Consider the following 16,774-nt stretch of genomic DNA (forward strand, 5'->3'; position numbering starts at 1 on the left):
ACAGGAAGGGGAACATCACACTCTGGGGACTGTTGTGGGGTGGGGGGAGGGGGGAGGGATAGCTTTAGGAGATATACCTAATGCTAAATGACGAGTTAATGGGTGCAGCACACCAGCATGGCACATGTATACATATGTAACTAACCTGCACATTGTGCACATGTACCCTAAAACTTAAAGTATAATAATAAAATAAAAATAAATAAATAAATAAATAAATAATAAATAAATAAATAAATAAAAAATAAAAGTGGTGACCCCAAGAAGCTTGCAGCACACTTCTGGGTCCCTTAAGTTGTATTATATAAGTAATTTAATAAAGACAATGAGCTAATTGACGATTAAAAAAAAATTATCCAAATAAAGTTAACATATTAAGATCCTCAAAAGCAAATAAAAATTAGCAAATAAAAAAAATAAGTGTGGTTACTACTGGAAATATTAGGTCTTTTGAGCTCAACCACATTCCTTTAAAATTGTAGATAACTTTCACAAGAATTATACAATGTGCATGAAGTTTTTCCAATAGTTTCTTTTCATAAACATCAAGACTATGTTGCACATATTCTCACTATTGAAAATATCAGAGAAAAAGATGTAAGGAATGGGAAAGGCAAAGGTGAAACAGGTTTAGCTTTGAATACAGCAAGTACCCAATAATTATTGACTATTCAGAAAACAAACAGCAAAAATAGAAATAAGTTGAGGTCAGGTGTAGTGTCATGTGCCTGTAGTCCTAGCTACTTGGGAATATCAGGGAGGAGAACTGCTTAAGCCCATAAGTTTGAGGCTATAATGCACTATGATCATGCCTGTGAATAGCCACTGCACTCCAGCCTGGGCAACAAAGCAAGACCCCATCTCTAAAAAACATAAGTTGAAAGTAAAAGAACGGAAGAAGATATACTATGCAAACAATAACCATAAGAGAGCTGGAGTAGCTATACTAATATCAGATAAGATTTACATTATAACAAAAATTGTTAATGGAGTCAAAGAGTGACAATTTATAATTATTTATAATGATGAAAGGATCAATCCAAGAGGAAGACATAATAATTTTAAATATATATGCACCTAACAACACAGCCCCAAAATACATGAAGCAAAAAATTACAAAATTGAAGAGAACAGATGATTTAACAAAAATAGTTGGAAATTTCAATATCTTCTTTTCAATCACAGAAGAAACAAGTAGGCAGATATATATATATATATATATATGACTTGAACAACTTTATAAACCAACTAGACCTAACAGACACCTATAGAACATACCACCCAATAGCAAAATACACATTCTACTCAAGTGCATGTGAAACATTCTTCAAGGTAGACCATATGTAGGTTACAAAATAAATCTCAATAAACTTAAAAAGACTGAAGCCATACAAATTATGCTTTTCAGCACAAACAAATTATGTTCTTCAGCACAACAGAATGAAAGTAGAGATCAGTTTCAGAAGGGTATTTGGAAAATTCACAATTATATGGAATTAAAGAGCACACTCCTAAACAACCAATAGGTCAAAAAAAACCACAAGGGAAATTATGAAATACTTTGAGATCAATGAAAATGAAAACACAACATACCAAAACTTATGTGTTACACTGAAAGCAGTGCTTAGAGGGAAATTTATAGCTGTAAATGCCTACATTAAAAAAAGAGAAAGATCTCAAATCGATAACCTAAACTTTCATTTTAATAAACTAGAAAAAGAAGGCTTTGCAGACACTGCCATCGTCAACCCCGGTCCAGTCCACTGTGTTCTTTGACACCGTCGCTGTCTAAGGTGAGTCCTTGGGCCAGGTCTCCTTCAAACTGTTTGCAGACAAGTTCCAAAGACAGCAGGAAACTTTCATGCTCTGAGCACTGGAGAGAAAGGATTTGGTTATAAGGGTTCTTACTTTCCTAGAATTATTCCAGGGTTTATGTGCTAGGGTGGGGACTTCACATGCCATAATAGTAATGGTGGCAAATCTAACTACCAGGAGAAACTTGATGATGAGAACTTCAACCTGAAGCATACAAGTCCTGGCATCTTGCCCACAGCAAATGGTAGACCGAATACAAATGGTTCCCAGTTTTTCATCTCCACTGCCAAGACTGAGTGGTTGAATGGCAGGTATGTGGTCTTTGGCAAGGTCAAAGAGGCCATGAATGCCACAGAAGCCATGGACCACTTTGGGTCCAGGAATGGCAAGACCAGCAAGAAGATCACCATTGCCAAATGTGGACAACTCTAATAAATTTGACCTGTTTTATCTTAACCACCAGATTATTTCTTCTGTAGCTCAAGAGAGCACCCCTCAATCCCATTTGCTCTCAATATCCTATAATCTTTGTGCACTCACTGAAGCTCTTTGGGTTCCATATTTTCCTTATTCCCTTCCACGTCTAGCTGGATTGCAGAGTTAAGTTCATTATTATAAAATAAAACCTACATAACAATTTTAAAGAGTAACTAGAAAAAGAAGAGCAAACTAAACCTAAAGCAGGCAGAGGAAGAAAACACCAAAGATTATAGCAGAAATAAAATGAAAGAGAGAAGAGAAAAATAAAGAACAAAAGAGGAAAGATCTCTTAAGATCAACAAAATTGATAAACTGTAGAAGACTTACCAAGATAAAGAGAGAGAAGACCCAAATCGCTAATTTCAGGAATGAGAGGACATTACTACTAACCTTAGAGAAATAAAAAAATTATAAAGGAATATCTTGAACAATTATAATCCAAATAAATTCAATAACCTAGATGAAACAGATAACTTCCTATTAAAACACAACTACCTAAACTGACTTGAGAAGAAACAGAAAATCTGACTAGACTTATAGCAAGAGATTGAGTCAGTAACCAAAAACTTCCCACAAATAAAATTCTGGAACCAGAAGTCTTAATTGCTGAATTCTACCAAACATTTAAAAAAGAACCAACACCAATTAATCTCAAACTCTTCAAATAAGTAAATAAACAAACAAACCAAGAGAAGAGAACACTTCCTAACTCATTCTATGAGGCCAGTAGTATGTTAATACCGAAGTCAGACAAATACACATAAAAACTACAGAATACAGTTATGAAAATAGAGGCAAAAATCCTCTTATGAATGTAGAGGCAAAAATCCTCAATAAAATACTAGCAAACCAAATCCAGCACCATATTAGGACTGACCATGACCAAGAGGGGTTTATCTCAGGAATGTAAGAGTAGTTCAACACAGTAAAATCAATCAATGTACTATCCCATATTAATAGAATGGAAGGAGAAAAAAAAAAAAAGATTACCTCCATAGATGCAGAAAAGGCATTTAACAAAAGTCAACCACCATTTCATGATAAAAACACTCAATGAATTAGGAATAGAAGAGAATTTCCCATTTTGTTCTGCTTACTTCATCAGAGTCTACTCTCTATGTGCTTTTTAATGATAATTAGGCTTACTCTATTGGATTTTTAAAAGCATTTAGATGGTTTATTTTGGCCTCATCTGTTAACTTCCTAGAAATAAAAGAGAATTTCCTCAACCTGATAAAGGGCATCTGTGAAAAATCTGCAACTGACAGCATACTTACAGGTGAAAGACTAAAAGCTTTTTTCCTAGAATCAGCAACAAGACAAGGATGTCCACTCTTACCACTCTTACTCAACATTGTAATGGAAGTTCTAACTAGAGCAATTAGTCAAGAAAAAGAAAGAAACTCTTTGAGATTAGAAAGGAAGAAGTTCAACTATCTCTATTCACAGATGCTATGATTTTATATATAGAAAACCCTAAAGAATCCACACCAATAAAAAAACTATTAAAGCTAATGAGTTCAGCAAAGTTGCAAGATATAAGATCAACATGAAAATCAGCTGTATTTCTATACACTAGCAATGATCAATACAAGGAGCAAAAGAAGAAAATAATTTCATTTATAATAGCAATAAAAAGAATAAAACTGTTAGAAATAAATTTAACCAAGGAAGTATAAAGACATGTACACTAAAAGTTACAACACACTGTTAAAAAATTAAAGACCTAAATTAATGGAATGAAATCCTACATCCATAGATTACAAGACTCAATACTGTTAAAATGGCAATATTTCCCAAATTAATCTGCAGATCCTGTGCAATCCCCATCAAAATACCAACTGCCTTTTGTGCAGAAATGGACAAGCTAATCCTAATATCCACATGGAATTGCATGGGACCCTAAATAGCCAAATCAATCTTTAAAAAAAGAGCAAAATAGGAGTCACACCTCTCAATTTCAAAACTTACTACAAAGCTACAGTAACCAAAATAGTGTGGAACTAGCTTAAGAATACACATATAGATCAATGTTATAGGATTGAGAGTCTAGAAGTAAACCTTCATATTTATGGTCAATTGATTTTCAACAGGATGCCAACACCATTCAATGGAGAAAGGACAGTCTTCTCAACAAATGGTGCTCAGACAGCTGGATAACCATATGCTAACAAAACTGGACCACTACTTCTCACCATATACAAAAATTAACTCAAATGGACCAAACATCTAAATATATGAACTAAAACCACTCTTAGAAGAAAACATATGGGTAAATCCTCATGACCTTTGATTTGGCAATGGATACTTAGCAATGACATGCAAAGCATGGGCAACAAAAGAAAAAACACATAAATTACACATTAATCAAAATTTAAAATTTTTGTGCATCTAAGGACATTATCAAGAAAGTGAAAAGACAATCTACGAAATAGGAGAAAATTTGCAAATCATACATATGATAAATGTATAAAGAGATCATTAGTCATTAGTCTTTAGGGAAACGCAAATGAAAACCACAGTGAGGTCCCACCTCACAGCCACTAGGATGGCTTTCATTAAAATAAATAAATAAACAAGTTGGCAAGGATGCAGATAAATTGGAACCCTCATACATTACTGATGGGAATGTAAAATGCTTCAGCCACTGTGGAAAACAATTTGGCAATTCCTCAAAAAGTTAAACAGAATGACCATAGTAACCAGAAATTCTACTCCTAGGTATATATCGAAAAGAATTTAAAACAGGTATTCAAATAAGTACGTGTATATAGCATGTTCATAGTAACATTATTCACAAGCTAAGAGGTGGAAACAACCAAATGTCCATCAACTGATGAGTGGATAAACAAAATTGTGGTATGTCTACACAATGGAGTATTACTTAGCCATAAAAAGGAATGAAGTACTTATACATGCTACAACATGGAAGTGCCTCCAAAACATTATGTTACACAAAAGAAGCCAGGCACAAAAGGCTACATGCTGTCCAGTTCCATTTATATAAAATATCCAGGATAAATTCACAGATACAGAAAGTAGGTTGGTGGTTATTTGGGGTTGGGAGGATAAAAGAATAGAGAGAAACTGCTTGATAGGTAAGGGATTTTTGCTGTGAAGTGATGGAAATGTTTTGGAACTGGATAAAGGAGGTGGTTGTACAACATTAAGAATATCCTAAAATGCCACTTAATTGCTCACTTTTAAATGAAGGGTAAAAGATACAAAGTAGCAGATATGTAAGATGAACAAGTCTAGTGATCTAATGTAAAACATTGTACTGTATTTGGAATTTTTGCTAAATGAAATATTGCTCTTCTTGTCCAACAAAAAAAATGGGTAATTATGTGAAATGATGGATATATTAACTTGCTTCACTAGAGTAACTATTTACCAAGTTATATATGTGTCTCATAATATCATGTTATATACCTCAAATATACACAATAAATTTTAAAAATAAAATGGTTAATTTTACATTGTATGATTTTACCTCAATAAATTATTTTTTTAAAGAAGGATGTCTGATATGGTTTGGCTGTGTTCTCTCCCAAATCTCATCTTGAATTGTAGTTCTCATAATCCCCACGTGTCATGGGAGGGACCCAGTGGGAGGTAATTGAATCATGGGGGAGGTTACCCTCATGCTGTTCTTGTGATAGTGAGTTCTCACAAGACTGGATGGTTTTATAAGGAGCTTTTCTCCCCCTTCACTCTGCACTTCTTCTTGCTGCTTCCATATGAAGGACATGTTTGCTTCTCCTTCCACCATGATTGTAAGTTTCCTGAGGCCTCCACAGCCATGCTGAACTATGAGTCAATTAACTCTCTCCTTTATAAATTACCCAGTTTCAGGTATGTCTTTATTAGCAGCATGAGAATGGACTAACACAATGTCTTAGTCTTTTTTCTGCTGCTTATAACAGAATACCTGAAACTGGGTTGGTTGGTTGGTTATTTATTTATTTATTTATTTATTTATTTTTGAGGCGGAATCTCACTCTGTCGCTCAGGCTGGAGTGCAGTGGTGCAATCTTGGCTCACTGCAACCTCCGTCTCCCAGGTTCAAGTGATTCTCCTGCCTCAGCCTCCCAAGTAGCTGGGATTACAGACATGTGCCACCACGCCCAGCTAATTTTTGTATTTTTAGTAGAGATGGGGTTTCACCATGTTGGCCAGGCTGGTCTCAAACTCCTGACCCCAAGTGATCCACCTGCCTCACCCTCCCCAAGTGCTGGAATTACAGGCGTGAGCCACCACGCCCAGCTGAAACTGGGTAATTTATAAAAAAGAGGAATTTATTTCTTACAGTCATAGAGGATGAGAAGTCCAAGGCTGAGGTGCTGCATTTTGTGAGTGAGGGCCTTCTTGCAGGTGGGGACTCTCTGCAGAGCCTCAAGGTGGCACAGGACATCAAATGCCAAGTGGGGCTGGTTGCTAGCTCAGGTCTCTCTTTCCCTTCTTATAAAGCCACTAGTCCCACTCCCATGATAACCTACTAATCCATTCACCTATTAATCCATGAATGGGTTAATTCATTCATGAGGGCAGAACCCTCATGACCCAATCACCTCTTACTCAGGAGGCTGAGGTGGGAGGACCACTTAAGCCTAGGAGTTCAAGTCTAGCCTAGGCAACATAGCGAGACCCTGTCTCATTTGTAGAAAAAAAAAGAAGAAGAAGAAGAAAGAAGAAGAAGAAAGAAGAAGAAGAAAGTAGAAGAAAGAAGAAGAAGAAGAGGAGGAGGAGGAAGAGGAAGAGGAAGAGGAAGAGGAAGAAGAAGAAGAAGAAGAAGAAGAAGAAGAAGAAGACCTTGCCTGTCAATACTGCCACATTGGGAATTAAATTTCAACATGAATTTTGGAGGGGAAAAACTTCCAAACCATAGCAAGGGGGTTGTTGCAGTTAGCTGTTTTAGTAAAAACTGTATTTGGAAGTTGAGAATATGGGAAGTCTTTCCCTTAAAATGATAATGTTTGCACACTACTGCTTAGGAAGATTTTGGGTACCCTAACTCATACCTCACTGTGAAGACCACACACCCCAGTGAATGGATATTTATGGTAAGAGAACCACATGTGATAACCTGTAGTCATTATGTATGTGTATCTATGTATATATTTAATCTATCTCATCATCAGTTTAGAGATAATTTTGTCTCTAATTTCCATTTGACTTTGTACCAGTAAAATGCAAGAGTACAACTTGTCTAAATGAGTTTGTTTATGTATAATTATATTATGATATAGATAGGTAAAAAAGAGGAATTACTGAAACCATTATTTGAGCAAGTTCCAGAAGAGCAATTGCCACTTATGTAAATATTAGCTTAAAATTTGCATGACTCAAACAACTCTTGTGTAAAAGTATTTGTTTATCTGTCTTAAAGAAAATTAACTGACCATAAATATAAAGGTTTATTTTCAGACTCTCAATTCTATTCCATTGACCTATGTGATGCCAGTATCACACAGTCTTAATTACGGTACCACATAGTTCCACACAGTCTTGATTACTTGTGCAGTTGTGCCCTGCAATTCCAGTTCTGGAAATGTCTTGTTTCTCTGAAGATCTGCAGGTGCCATTCAAGAGACAGCAGTCCCTACATGCATGTGGAATCAGTTGTTCTGTCAGAGCCCAAGCTTGTATTGATGTAGAACAAGAGCTTCAATTTATGCACATTTTTAGAAACTATTAACTACAGATTTTTGTGTTGTAAGTCTTTAAATGGGATTTCTTATTCGTAATTGAGATGAGAAGAGTCTACTTATCAAGGACTAAGAATAGTAGGTCAACTTCATCAAAACACTTAGCTCCTAAAATAAAGAGACCCATTTCTGTGAAGCCTTTCTCAAAATGACAAACTCAGAAAAAATTCTTAGCTGCTCAGCAAATGCTTCCAGCAATATGGCACTCTGACCAGGAGTGATTCTCTGTAATATCGTGCTGTACCGAAACAGTAAACAAAACAGGGTGGGTTCCCCCAGGTGTGGCTTAATAATGGTAACTGCTTGGTCTGAATGTATATGTCCCCCCACCCAGCCCCAAATTCATGTTGAAACTTTACCCCCATACTGATGGTATTCAAAGGTGAGGACTTTGGGGAGGTGATTAGGTCACAAAGGGCACCGTTCTCACAAATGGGATTAGTGCCCTGATAAAAGAGGCTTGAGGCAGCCCTTTTGCCCCTTCTGCCATGTGAGAACACAGCTAGAAGGCACCATTTATGAAGCACAGAGCAGCCCTCACCAGACACTGAATATGCCAGCACCTTGATCTTGGACTTCCCAGCCTCCAGAGCTGTGAGCAATATATTTCTGTTATTTATAAAGTATCTAGTCAAAGGCATTTTGTTATGGCAGCACAAATGGACTAATACAGGGCCCATGGTATTCCCAGGGAATGGGGACATTCATAAGAAGCTTTATTTGGCAGAATCAGAAGTGTGTTCCCCCATGAGATGATTACACACACAGAGAGAAAGGAAGAGATGGTGAGAGTGGTGGAGGACTCTGAAAGCAACATGGATGAGCCTTGAAAACATTACACTAAGTGAAAGCAGCCAAACATAAAGTCCACATATTGAATGATTCCATTGATATGAAATATTCAGAATAGGGAAGTCCATGCAGACAGAAAGAGATTAGTGGTTGCTTGGGGGTGAGGGGTGGAAACAAGAAGAATTGGGGGATTGGGAAGTGATAGGTAAAGGATACAATGTTTCTTTTTGAAGTAATAAAAGTGTTCTAAAACAGACTGTAGTGATGGTTGTGCAACCTTGTGAATATACTAGTAAGATCCTGTGTGATCTGTCCCCTGACAACTTCTCTGTCTTTTCTCCAACATTCTCCAAACTCCAGCCACACAGGCTGCCTTCCGGGCCACAGAGTAAGCCTGACTCTTCTCTGCCTCAGAACTCTTACAGCTGATCTCTTGGCCTCGAAGGCTCCTTCCTCACTTCCTTGCACATTACCTCTCCTCAGAGATGCCTTCACCACTTAATTTTAAAGTAGCTGCCCCTAATCTTGGGCGCTTGCTATTCCATCACCCCCTTGAATTTGGTTGAGAGTACTCAGCAATATCTGAAAGTATTTTAGGTACTGTATGTCTCCTTCCAGAGAAAACAATTCATAAGGGAGTGACCTCTTCCACATTGTTAGGCCTAGCACCTAGCAGCAAGCCGGCACTCAAAAAACATTGGTGAATAAATAAATAAAGGTCATTTACGATACAATCTCTGGCCTAGGTGGTTCAGGGGTTTTTAAAACAAGCAGAGGAATGCACAACGTGCAGAGAAGAACATTCTCTGCAAGATAAGTATCTGGACCAAGGTGAGGTGGAGAGGCCTATCTCTTTGAAACCTCAGTTACGAGAAACATAAGCTAAGATAGAAAAAAGGGTGGCAGCATGATGTGGTCTTGTGGGCTGTCATTCAAACACATACATCACATACAGGTGGTTCTAGGGGTTCCCAGAGACACTGGCTGATGGGTGCTGATGAGGAAGATCAGATGGGTCAGCACAAGACTCAAAAAGGGATTTTATATATTAAAAAGTCCCTGTCGATTGGAGGTATGATATGCTGAGATTTTAAAAGTTCCCATCAAGAAGTTGACAAATTTATTGAAAGTCTATTTATATTTATCAAGTTTGTTTTGGTCCTGTTTGTTTTGGAGATGTTAAATGATTTCATTAAAACCATCACTGCTAATAAATTAAGTGTATTTATTTTCCTGGGGATCTAAGAGGACACCTGCATGCAGAGGACAGCATGAATATCCAGGAAAGACCTGAGAATGCCCAAACCGCTCACCTCACACTGTACACAAAAATTAACTTCTAAGAGACTTATACTTCCAGGTTTATGATCAATTTGGAGTTAATTTTTGTGTATGGTGTGAGGTAACGGTCCAACTTCATTCTTTTGCATGTAGATATCCTATGGTCCTAAGCACTGTTTGTTGAAGATTGACTGTTCTTTTCACTTTGAATAGGTCTTGGTGTCTTTGTCAAAAATCAACTGACCATAGATCTAAGGGTTTATTTCTAGACTCTCAGTTCTATTCCATTGATCTCTAGCCAGTAGCCTACTATCTTGATTATTGTAGGTCTATAGTCAGTGCTACAATTGATAAGTTCTCCATCATTTTCTTGTTTTTCAAGATTGTTTGGCTATTCTGAGTCCTTTGAATTTCCACATGAATTTTAAGGTCAGCTTATCCACTTCTGCAAAAAATCCATCTGGGATTTTGTCAGGAATTGTGTTGAGTTTGTCACTCGATTTAGGTCTGCTTGACTCTTACACCACAGGCCCAGCCACAGTCAGTCCTTCCAATTAAGTCAGTCAAAGAACAACAGTAAGGCTAATGCTTACTGAGCACTCACCTTGTTCCAAGGACTGTGCTGAGTGCTTCACATGGCTCCTCCCATGTCATCCTTACAGTGATCCTAGGAGGTAGGGCTTCTTATTATCTTCATGTAAGAGATAAGGAAACTGAGGTGCAGACAAGTCAGGTGACTTACCCAAGGTGACAGTTCAGAAGTGGCAGAGGTAGAGTTTAGACCCAAGAAGTCTGACTCCAAAGCCCTTGACTTTCTCAACTCAATATATAATACAAAGAGATCTTAATAAATCCATTTTTAAAAGGCAAGCAATCTGGCAGAAAAATGGGGGAAGAATGTGAACAATTTACCAAAGAGGCAAATGCAAATGGCCAGTAAATATATGATGCTCCATTTGACTACAATCAGGGGAATGCATAATAAGCAATGAGATATTATTTTGTCCATCATATTGGTAAAATATTTTTATTGATAAAATTCAGTGTTGGCGTGGGTCTGGGAAAACAGGTACTATTATAACAACATCAGTGACAGTGCATAATGGCAAATCCACTTTGGAAAACAATTTGGCAGAGTTTTTTATAATATAAAAAACACATATCTTTGGTCCTAGCAGTCACACTGCACTTAGGCACAAAGGACATGGACAAGAATGTCCACTGTAGCCCTATTTGTAATTGCATAAAAAGGAAATAAACCACGTGTCTGCCAGTAAGGAAATGGCAATACAGGTCATGGCCAAATCCACACTACTGGAACGCTGGCTCCACAAGGCACAGGTTTATGTGTGATTTGTCCATGGCTGTAGCCCCAAAGCCTAAAACAGTAACTGATACACAGCTGGCACTCAGACATTTACTGAATGCATACTATGGCATACCGTGCAGTGCTTAAAACGAATAAGGGATGTGTGTATATATATATGCGCACATATATGTATGTGTATATATATTATATATCTATAAATATATATTTCCTTATTTGGAAAAAGGATCTCTGCAGATGTAATTAAGTGAAAGATCTCAAGATGAGATCATCCTGGATTATCCAGGTGGGCCTTAAACCCACTAACAAGCATCTTTGTAAGAGAAAGGAGAGAGACACAGAAAGGGGAACACCACGTGACAACAGAGGCAGAGATTGGAGTGATGCAACCACAAACCAAGGAACACCTAGAGCCACCAGAAGTGGGGAAAGTCAAGGAAAGATTCTTCCCTAGACCCTTCAGAGAGAATGCGGCCCAACCAACACCTTGATATAGAACTTCTAGCATCCAGAACAGTGACAGAATAAAGTTCTGTTGTTTTAAGCCATCCAGTTTGTGGTACATTCCTAAGGCATCTGGAAAAAACCAACCTAGACATGTTCTCTAAGGACTTCAATACACATTAAATGAAAGAGCCTCACACCTGTTAACATTAAAAAAACAAAAAAAAAGACCAAACAATTTCTATCTATAAATGCACCTAACAGCATTGAAAACTAATTGGGATCAACATGCCCCAAACTGACTACAGTAGTTCTCATGTCAGTTAGAAGGGAGAAGGGTCAAGGGAAACCTTGGCTTTACTTTATAAGCAGTTATCATTTTTTAAAAGAATGGTTTAAGGAGGCCAGGCATGGTGGCTCACACCTGTAATCCCAGCACTTTGGGAGGCTGAGGCGGGCGGATTGCCTGAGCTCAGGAGTTTGAGACCAGCCTGGGCAACACGGTGAAATCCCCTCTACTAAAATACAAAAAACTAGCTGGGCGTGGCGGTACGCACCTGTAGTCCCAGCTACTCGGGAGGCTGAGGCAGGAGAATTGCTTGAACCTAGGAGGGGGAGGTTGCAGTGAGCTGAGATTGCGCCACTACACTCCAGCCTGGGTGACAGAGTGAGACTCTGTCTCCAAAATAAATAAACAAACAGATAAATAAAGTTAAAAAATGAAAAAAAAAGGAAAATTGATAACAAAGCTTAGCATTTGAGAAACTACACAGACTCCATTTTAAGAAAAGCCATGACTAGGTGTGGTGGCTAATGCTCATAATCTCAGTATTTTGGGAGGGCAAAATGGGAGAATCACTGAAGGCCACGAGTTCAAGACCAGCTTGGACAAAACAGTGAGATTCTGTCTCCACAAAAAAATTTAAAAATTAGCCAGGTGTGGTAGCACACACCTATAGTTCCAGCTACTCGGAAGGCTGGGATGGAAGGATCACTTGAGCCTAGGAGTTTATGGCTACAGTAAAGCTAAGATGGTGCCACTGTACTCCAGCTTGGGCAATAGAGTAAGATCCTGTGTCAAGAAAAAAAAAAGCCATTATAAAATCAATCTAAAAGGAGAAACAAATCTTTTATTCACTTCAAAGTGCCTTTTTTTCTGAGTTAAGGAAGACAGCCCTTGGAGGCCACTGCTGATATGTCACACCAGTAGGGGCTATGACTTGAGCTACAGAAAATGATATATCAGTTATCACACATTGTTAGGTATTCTTAACAAAGGATTTAAATATTCAAATTTTATTTTAAATAATACAACCATTTCTTTTCTTTTCTTTTCTTTTTTGAGATGGAGATCTTGCTTCATCACCCAGGCTGGAGTGCAATGGTGTGATCTTGGCTCACTGCAACCTCCACCTCCTGGGTTCAAGCAATTCTCCTGCCTCAGCCTCCCGAGTAGCTGGTATTATAGGCATGCACCACCACACCCAGCTAATTTTTGTATTTTTAGTAGAGATGGGGTTTCACCATGTTGGCCGGGCTGGTCTCGAACTCCTGACCTCAAGTGATCCTCCCACCTTGGCCTCCCAAATTGCTGGGATTACAGGCGTGAGCTACCGTGCCCGGGCACTATCCATATTTCATCTGATCAAGTAAAATATATTGTTTTTCTTGCGCATATATTCTGAGTGGATGACACACATTAATCACTATTGTTTGTTTTTAATAGTTTATTTGATTTACTACTCACGCTTTACTGAGGAAGTTTCTTTCACTGCATCCTCCAGGTTAAAATCATCAAAGTCCCCAGATCCTAAAAATTAAAAAAAAAATTAAACTATCTTTGCATAAAACAAAGTAATAATGAAATATCCTCTAGAAATGGTCATCTCCCTTTAGAAAGTGAAGGAATAACAAAAGGTATTCCATGCAAATAGAAACCAAAAGTGAGTGGTGGTAGCTATACTTACATCAGACAAAATAGAGGCCAGTATTCTTAGCAAACTACTATAGGAACAGAAAACCAAGTACCACATATTCTCACTTATAAGTGGGACTAAATGATGAGAACACATGAACACATAGAGGGGAACAACACACACTGGGGCCTATTGGAGAGTGGAGGGTGGGAGGAGGGAGAGGGTCAGGAAAAATAACCAATGGGTGCTAGGCTTATTACCTAGGTGAGGAAGTAATCTGCACAACAAACCCCCATGATACAAGTTTACCTATATAACAAACCTGCACATGTATCCCTGAACTGAAAATAAAAGTAAAAAAAAAAAAATAGACTTTTAAAGTCAAAAACTGTAAAAAGAGACAAAGAAGGTCATTATATGCTAAAGGGGTCAATTCATTAAGAAAGTATAACAATTGTAAATATATGCACACCCAACATTGAAGCACCTAAATATATAGAGCAAATATTAATAAATCTAAAGAGAGAGAGAGACTGCAATGCAATAATAGTAGAACACTTCAATACCTTACTTTCAACATTGAACAGATCATCTAGACAGAAAATCAATAAGGAAACATTGGACTTGAACTACACTTTAGACCAAATGAACCTAACAGATATTTACAGAACATTCCAACCAACAGCAACAAAATACACACTCTTCGCAAGTGCACACGAAACATTCTCCAGGATAGATCATATGTTAGGCCACAAAACAAGTCTTTACAAATTTAAGAAGACTGAAATCATATCAAGTATCTTTTCTGACCAAAATGGCCAGAAACTAGAAATAAACAACAGAAGAAATCTTGGAACACTCACAAATATGTGGAAATTAAACAATCAACAGGTCAAAGAAGAAATTAAAAGGAAAATTTAAAAATATCTTGAGACGGCCAGGTGCAGTGGCTCACGCCTGTTATCCTAGCACTGTGGGAGGCCAAGGTGGGTAGATCACTTGAGGTCAGGAGTTTGGTACCAGCCTGGCCAACATGGTGAAACTCTGTCTCTATCAAAAACTACAAAAATTAGCTGGGTGTGGTGGTGCATGCCTGTAATCCCAGCTATTCATCTCAATAGATGCAGAAAAAATCATTTGATTCATTCAATAGTGAAGAGTTAAAAGCTTTTCCTTTAAGATCAGGAACAAGACAACAATGCCCACTCTCACTACTTCTATTCAACAGAATAAGTTATATCCAGAGCAGTTAGGCAAGAACAAGAAATAAAAGGCCTCTCTGTAGGAAAGGAAGAAGGTAAATTGTCTCTGTTTGCAAATGACATGATCTTATGTGTAGAAAAACCTAAAGACTCCACCAGGGCCGGGCGTGGTGGCTCACGCCTGTAATCCCAGCACTTTGGGAGGCCGAGGTGGGCAGATCACGAGGTCAGGAGATCGAGACCATCCTGGCTAACATGGTGAAAACCCGTCTCTACTAAAAATACAAAAACAAAAAATTAGCTGGGCATGGTGGCGGGTGCCTGTAGTTCCAGCTGCTCAGGAGGCTAAGGCAGGAGAATGGCATGAACCCAGGAGGCAGTGCTTGCAGTGAGCCGAGATCGCGCCACTGCACTCCAGCCTGGGCGACAGAGCGAGACTCTGTCTCAAAAAAAAAAAAAAAAAAGACTCCACCAGAAAACTGTAAGAACTGATAAACAAATTTAGTAAAGTAGCAGGTTACAAAATCAACATACAAAAATCAATAGCATTTCTATATTTGAACATGAACTGTCTGAAAAAAAAGAAAACAGTCCCATTTATAATAACATCAAAAAAGAAAATACTGAGTAGCAAACTTAGCCAAGGAGGTAAAAGACCCGTACCTCCTAACCTGTACCTTGAAAACCATAAAACAATGATGAAAAATGAAAAACACAAATGAAAATATATCCCATGTTCATGTATTAGAAGAATATTGTTAAAATGTCTATACTGACCAAAGTGATCTACAGATACGATGTAATTTTTATCAAAATTCCAATGTCATTTTTCACAGAAATGGAAAAAAATCCTAAAATTTGTATGGAACCAGAAATGACCCCCAATAGCCAAAGCAATCTTGAGAAAAATGCACAAAGCTGGAGGCATCACACTTCTTGATTTCAAAATATATTATAAAGCTATTGTAATCAAAACAGCATGGTACTTGCATAAAAACAGACACATGAACTAATGGAACAGGATAGAAAGCACCAAAATAAACTCAAATATTTACAGTTAATTGATCTCCAACAAGGACAGTCTCTTCAGTAAATGATGTAGAGAAACTGGATATGCACATGTGGAAGAATGAAACTGGACCCCTATCTCATACCATATACAAAAATTAACTCAAAATGAATAAAAGACTTAAATGCAAGACCTGAAACTGCAAAGCTACTAGAAAAAAACACAGGGAAAAAGTTGCACAACGTTAGTCTGGGCAACCATTTCCTAGATAAGACTCCAAAAGCACAGGCAACAAAAGTGAAAGTAGACAAATGAGACTGAATAAAACTAAAAAGTTTCTGCACAGCAAAGGAAACAACAGAGTAAAAAGACAACCCATGGATTAGGAGAAAATATTTGCAAACCATACATCTGAAAAGGGGTTAATATCCAAAATATATAAGGAACTCAACTCAATAGCAAGAAAACAAATAACCCAGTTAAAAATGGGCAAAGGCAAAGGAGCTTCTCAAAAGAAGAGATATGAATGGTCAACGGGTATATGAAAAAATGCTCAATATCTCTAATCACCAGGGAAACACAAATTAAAACCAAAATGTGGGCTGGGCACAGTGGCTCATGCTTGTAATCCCAGCACTTTGGGAGGCCAAGGCAGGCAGTTCACGAGGTCAAGAGATTGAGACCATCCTGGCCAACACGGTGAAACCCCGTCTCTACTAAAAATACAAAAATTAGCTGGGCGCGGTAGCATGTGCCTGTAGTCCCAGCTACTCGGGAGGCTGAGGCAGGAGAATCTCTCG

General features: G+C 37.9%; 1 protein-coding gene across 14 annotated transcripts in view; it reads right to left on the bottom strand.

The window, feature by feature from the left end:
* CD99L2 (CD99 molecule like 2) overlaps window positions 1-16,774 on the bottom strand; it is a 131,950-nt gene that overhangs the window by 50,728 nt on the left and 64,448 nt on the right. For all 14 annotated transcript variants that reach the window (XM_016944427.3, XM_054676631.1, XM_016944424.4 and 11 more), the window contains exon 2: window positions 13,595-13,657. In XM_016944427.3, the coding sequence (XP_016799916.1) occupies window positions 13,595-13,657 (63 nt within the window). The remainder of the gene's footprint in view (window positions 1-13,594; window positions 13,658-16,774) is intronic.

The sequence above is a fragment of the Pan troglodytes genome, chromosome X (assembly GCF_028858775.2).
Source record: "Pan troglodytes isolate AG18354 chromosome X, NHGRI_mPanTro3-v2.0_pri, whole genome shotgun sequence".
Classification (NCBI taxonomy): Eukaryota; Metazoa; Chordata; class Mammalia; order Primates; family Hominidae; genus Pan; species Pan troglodytes.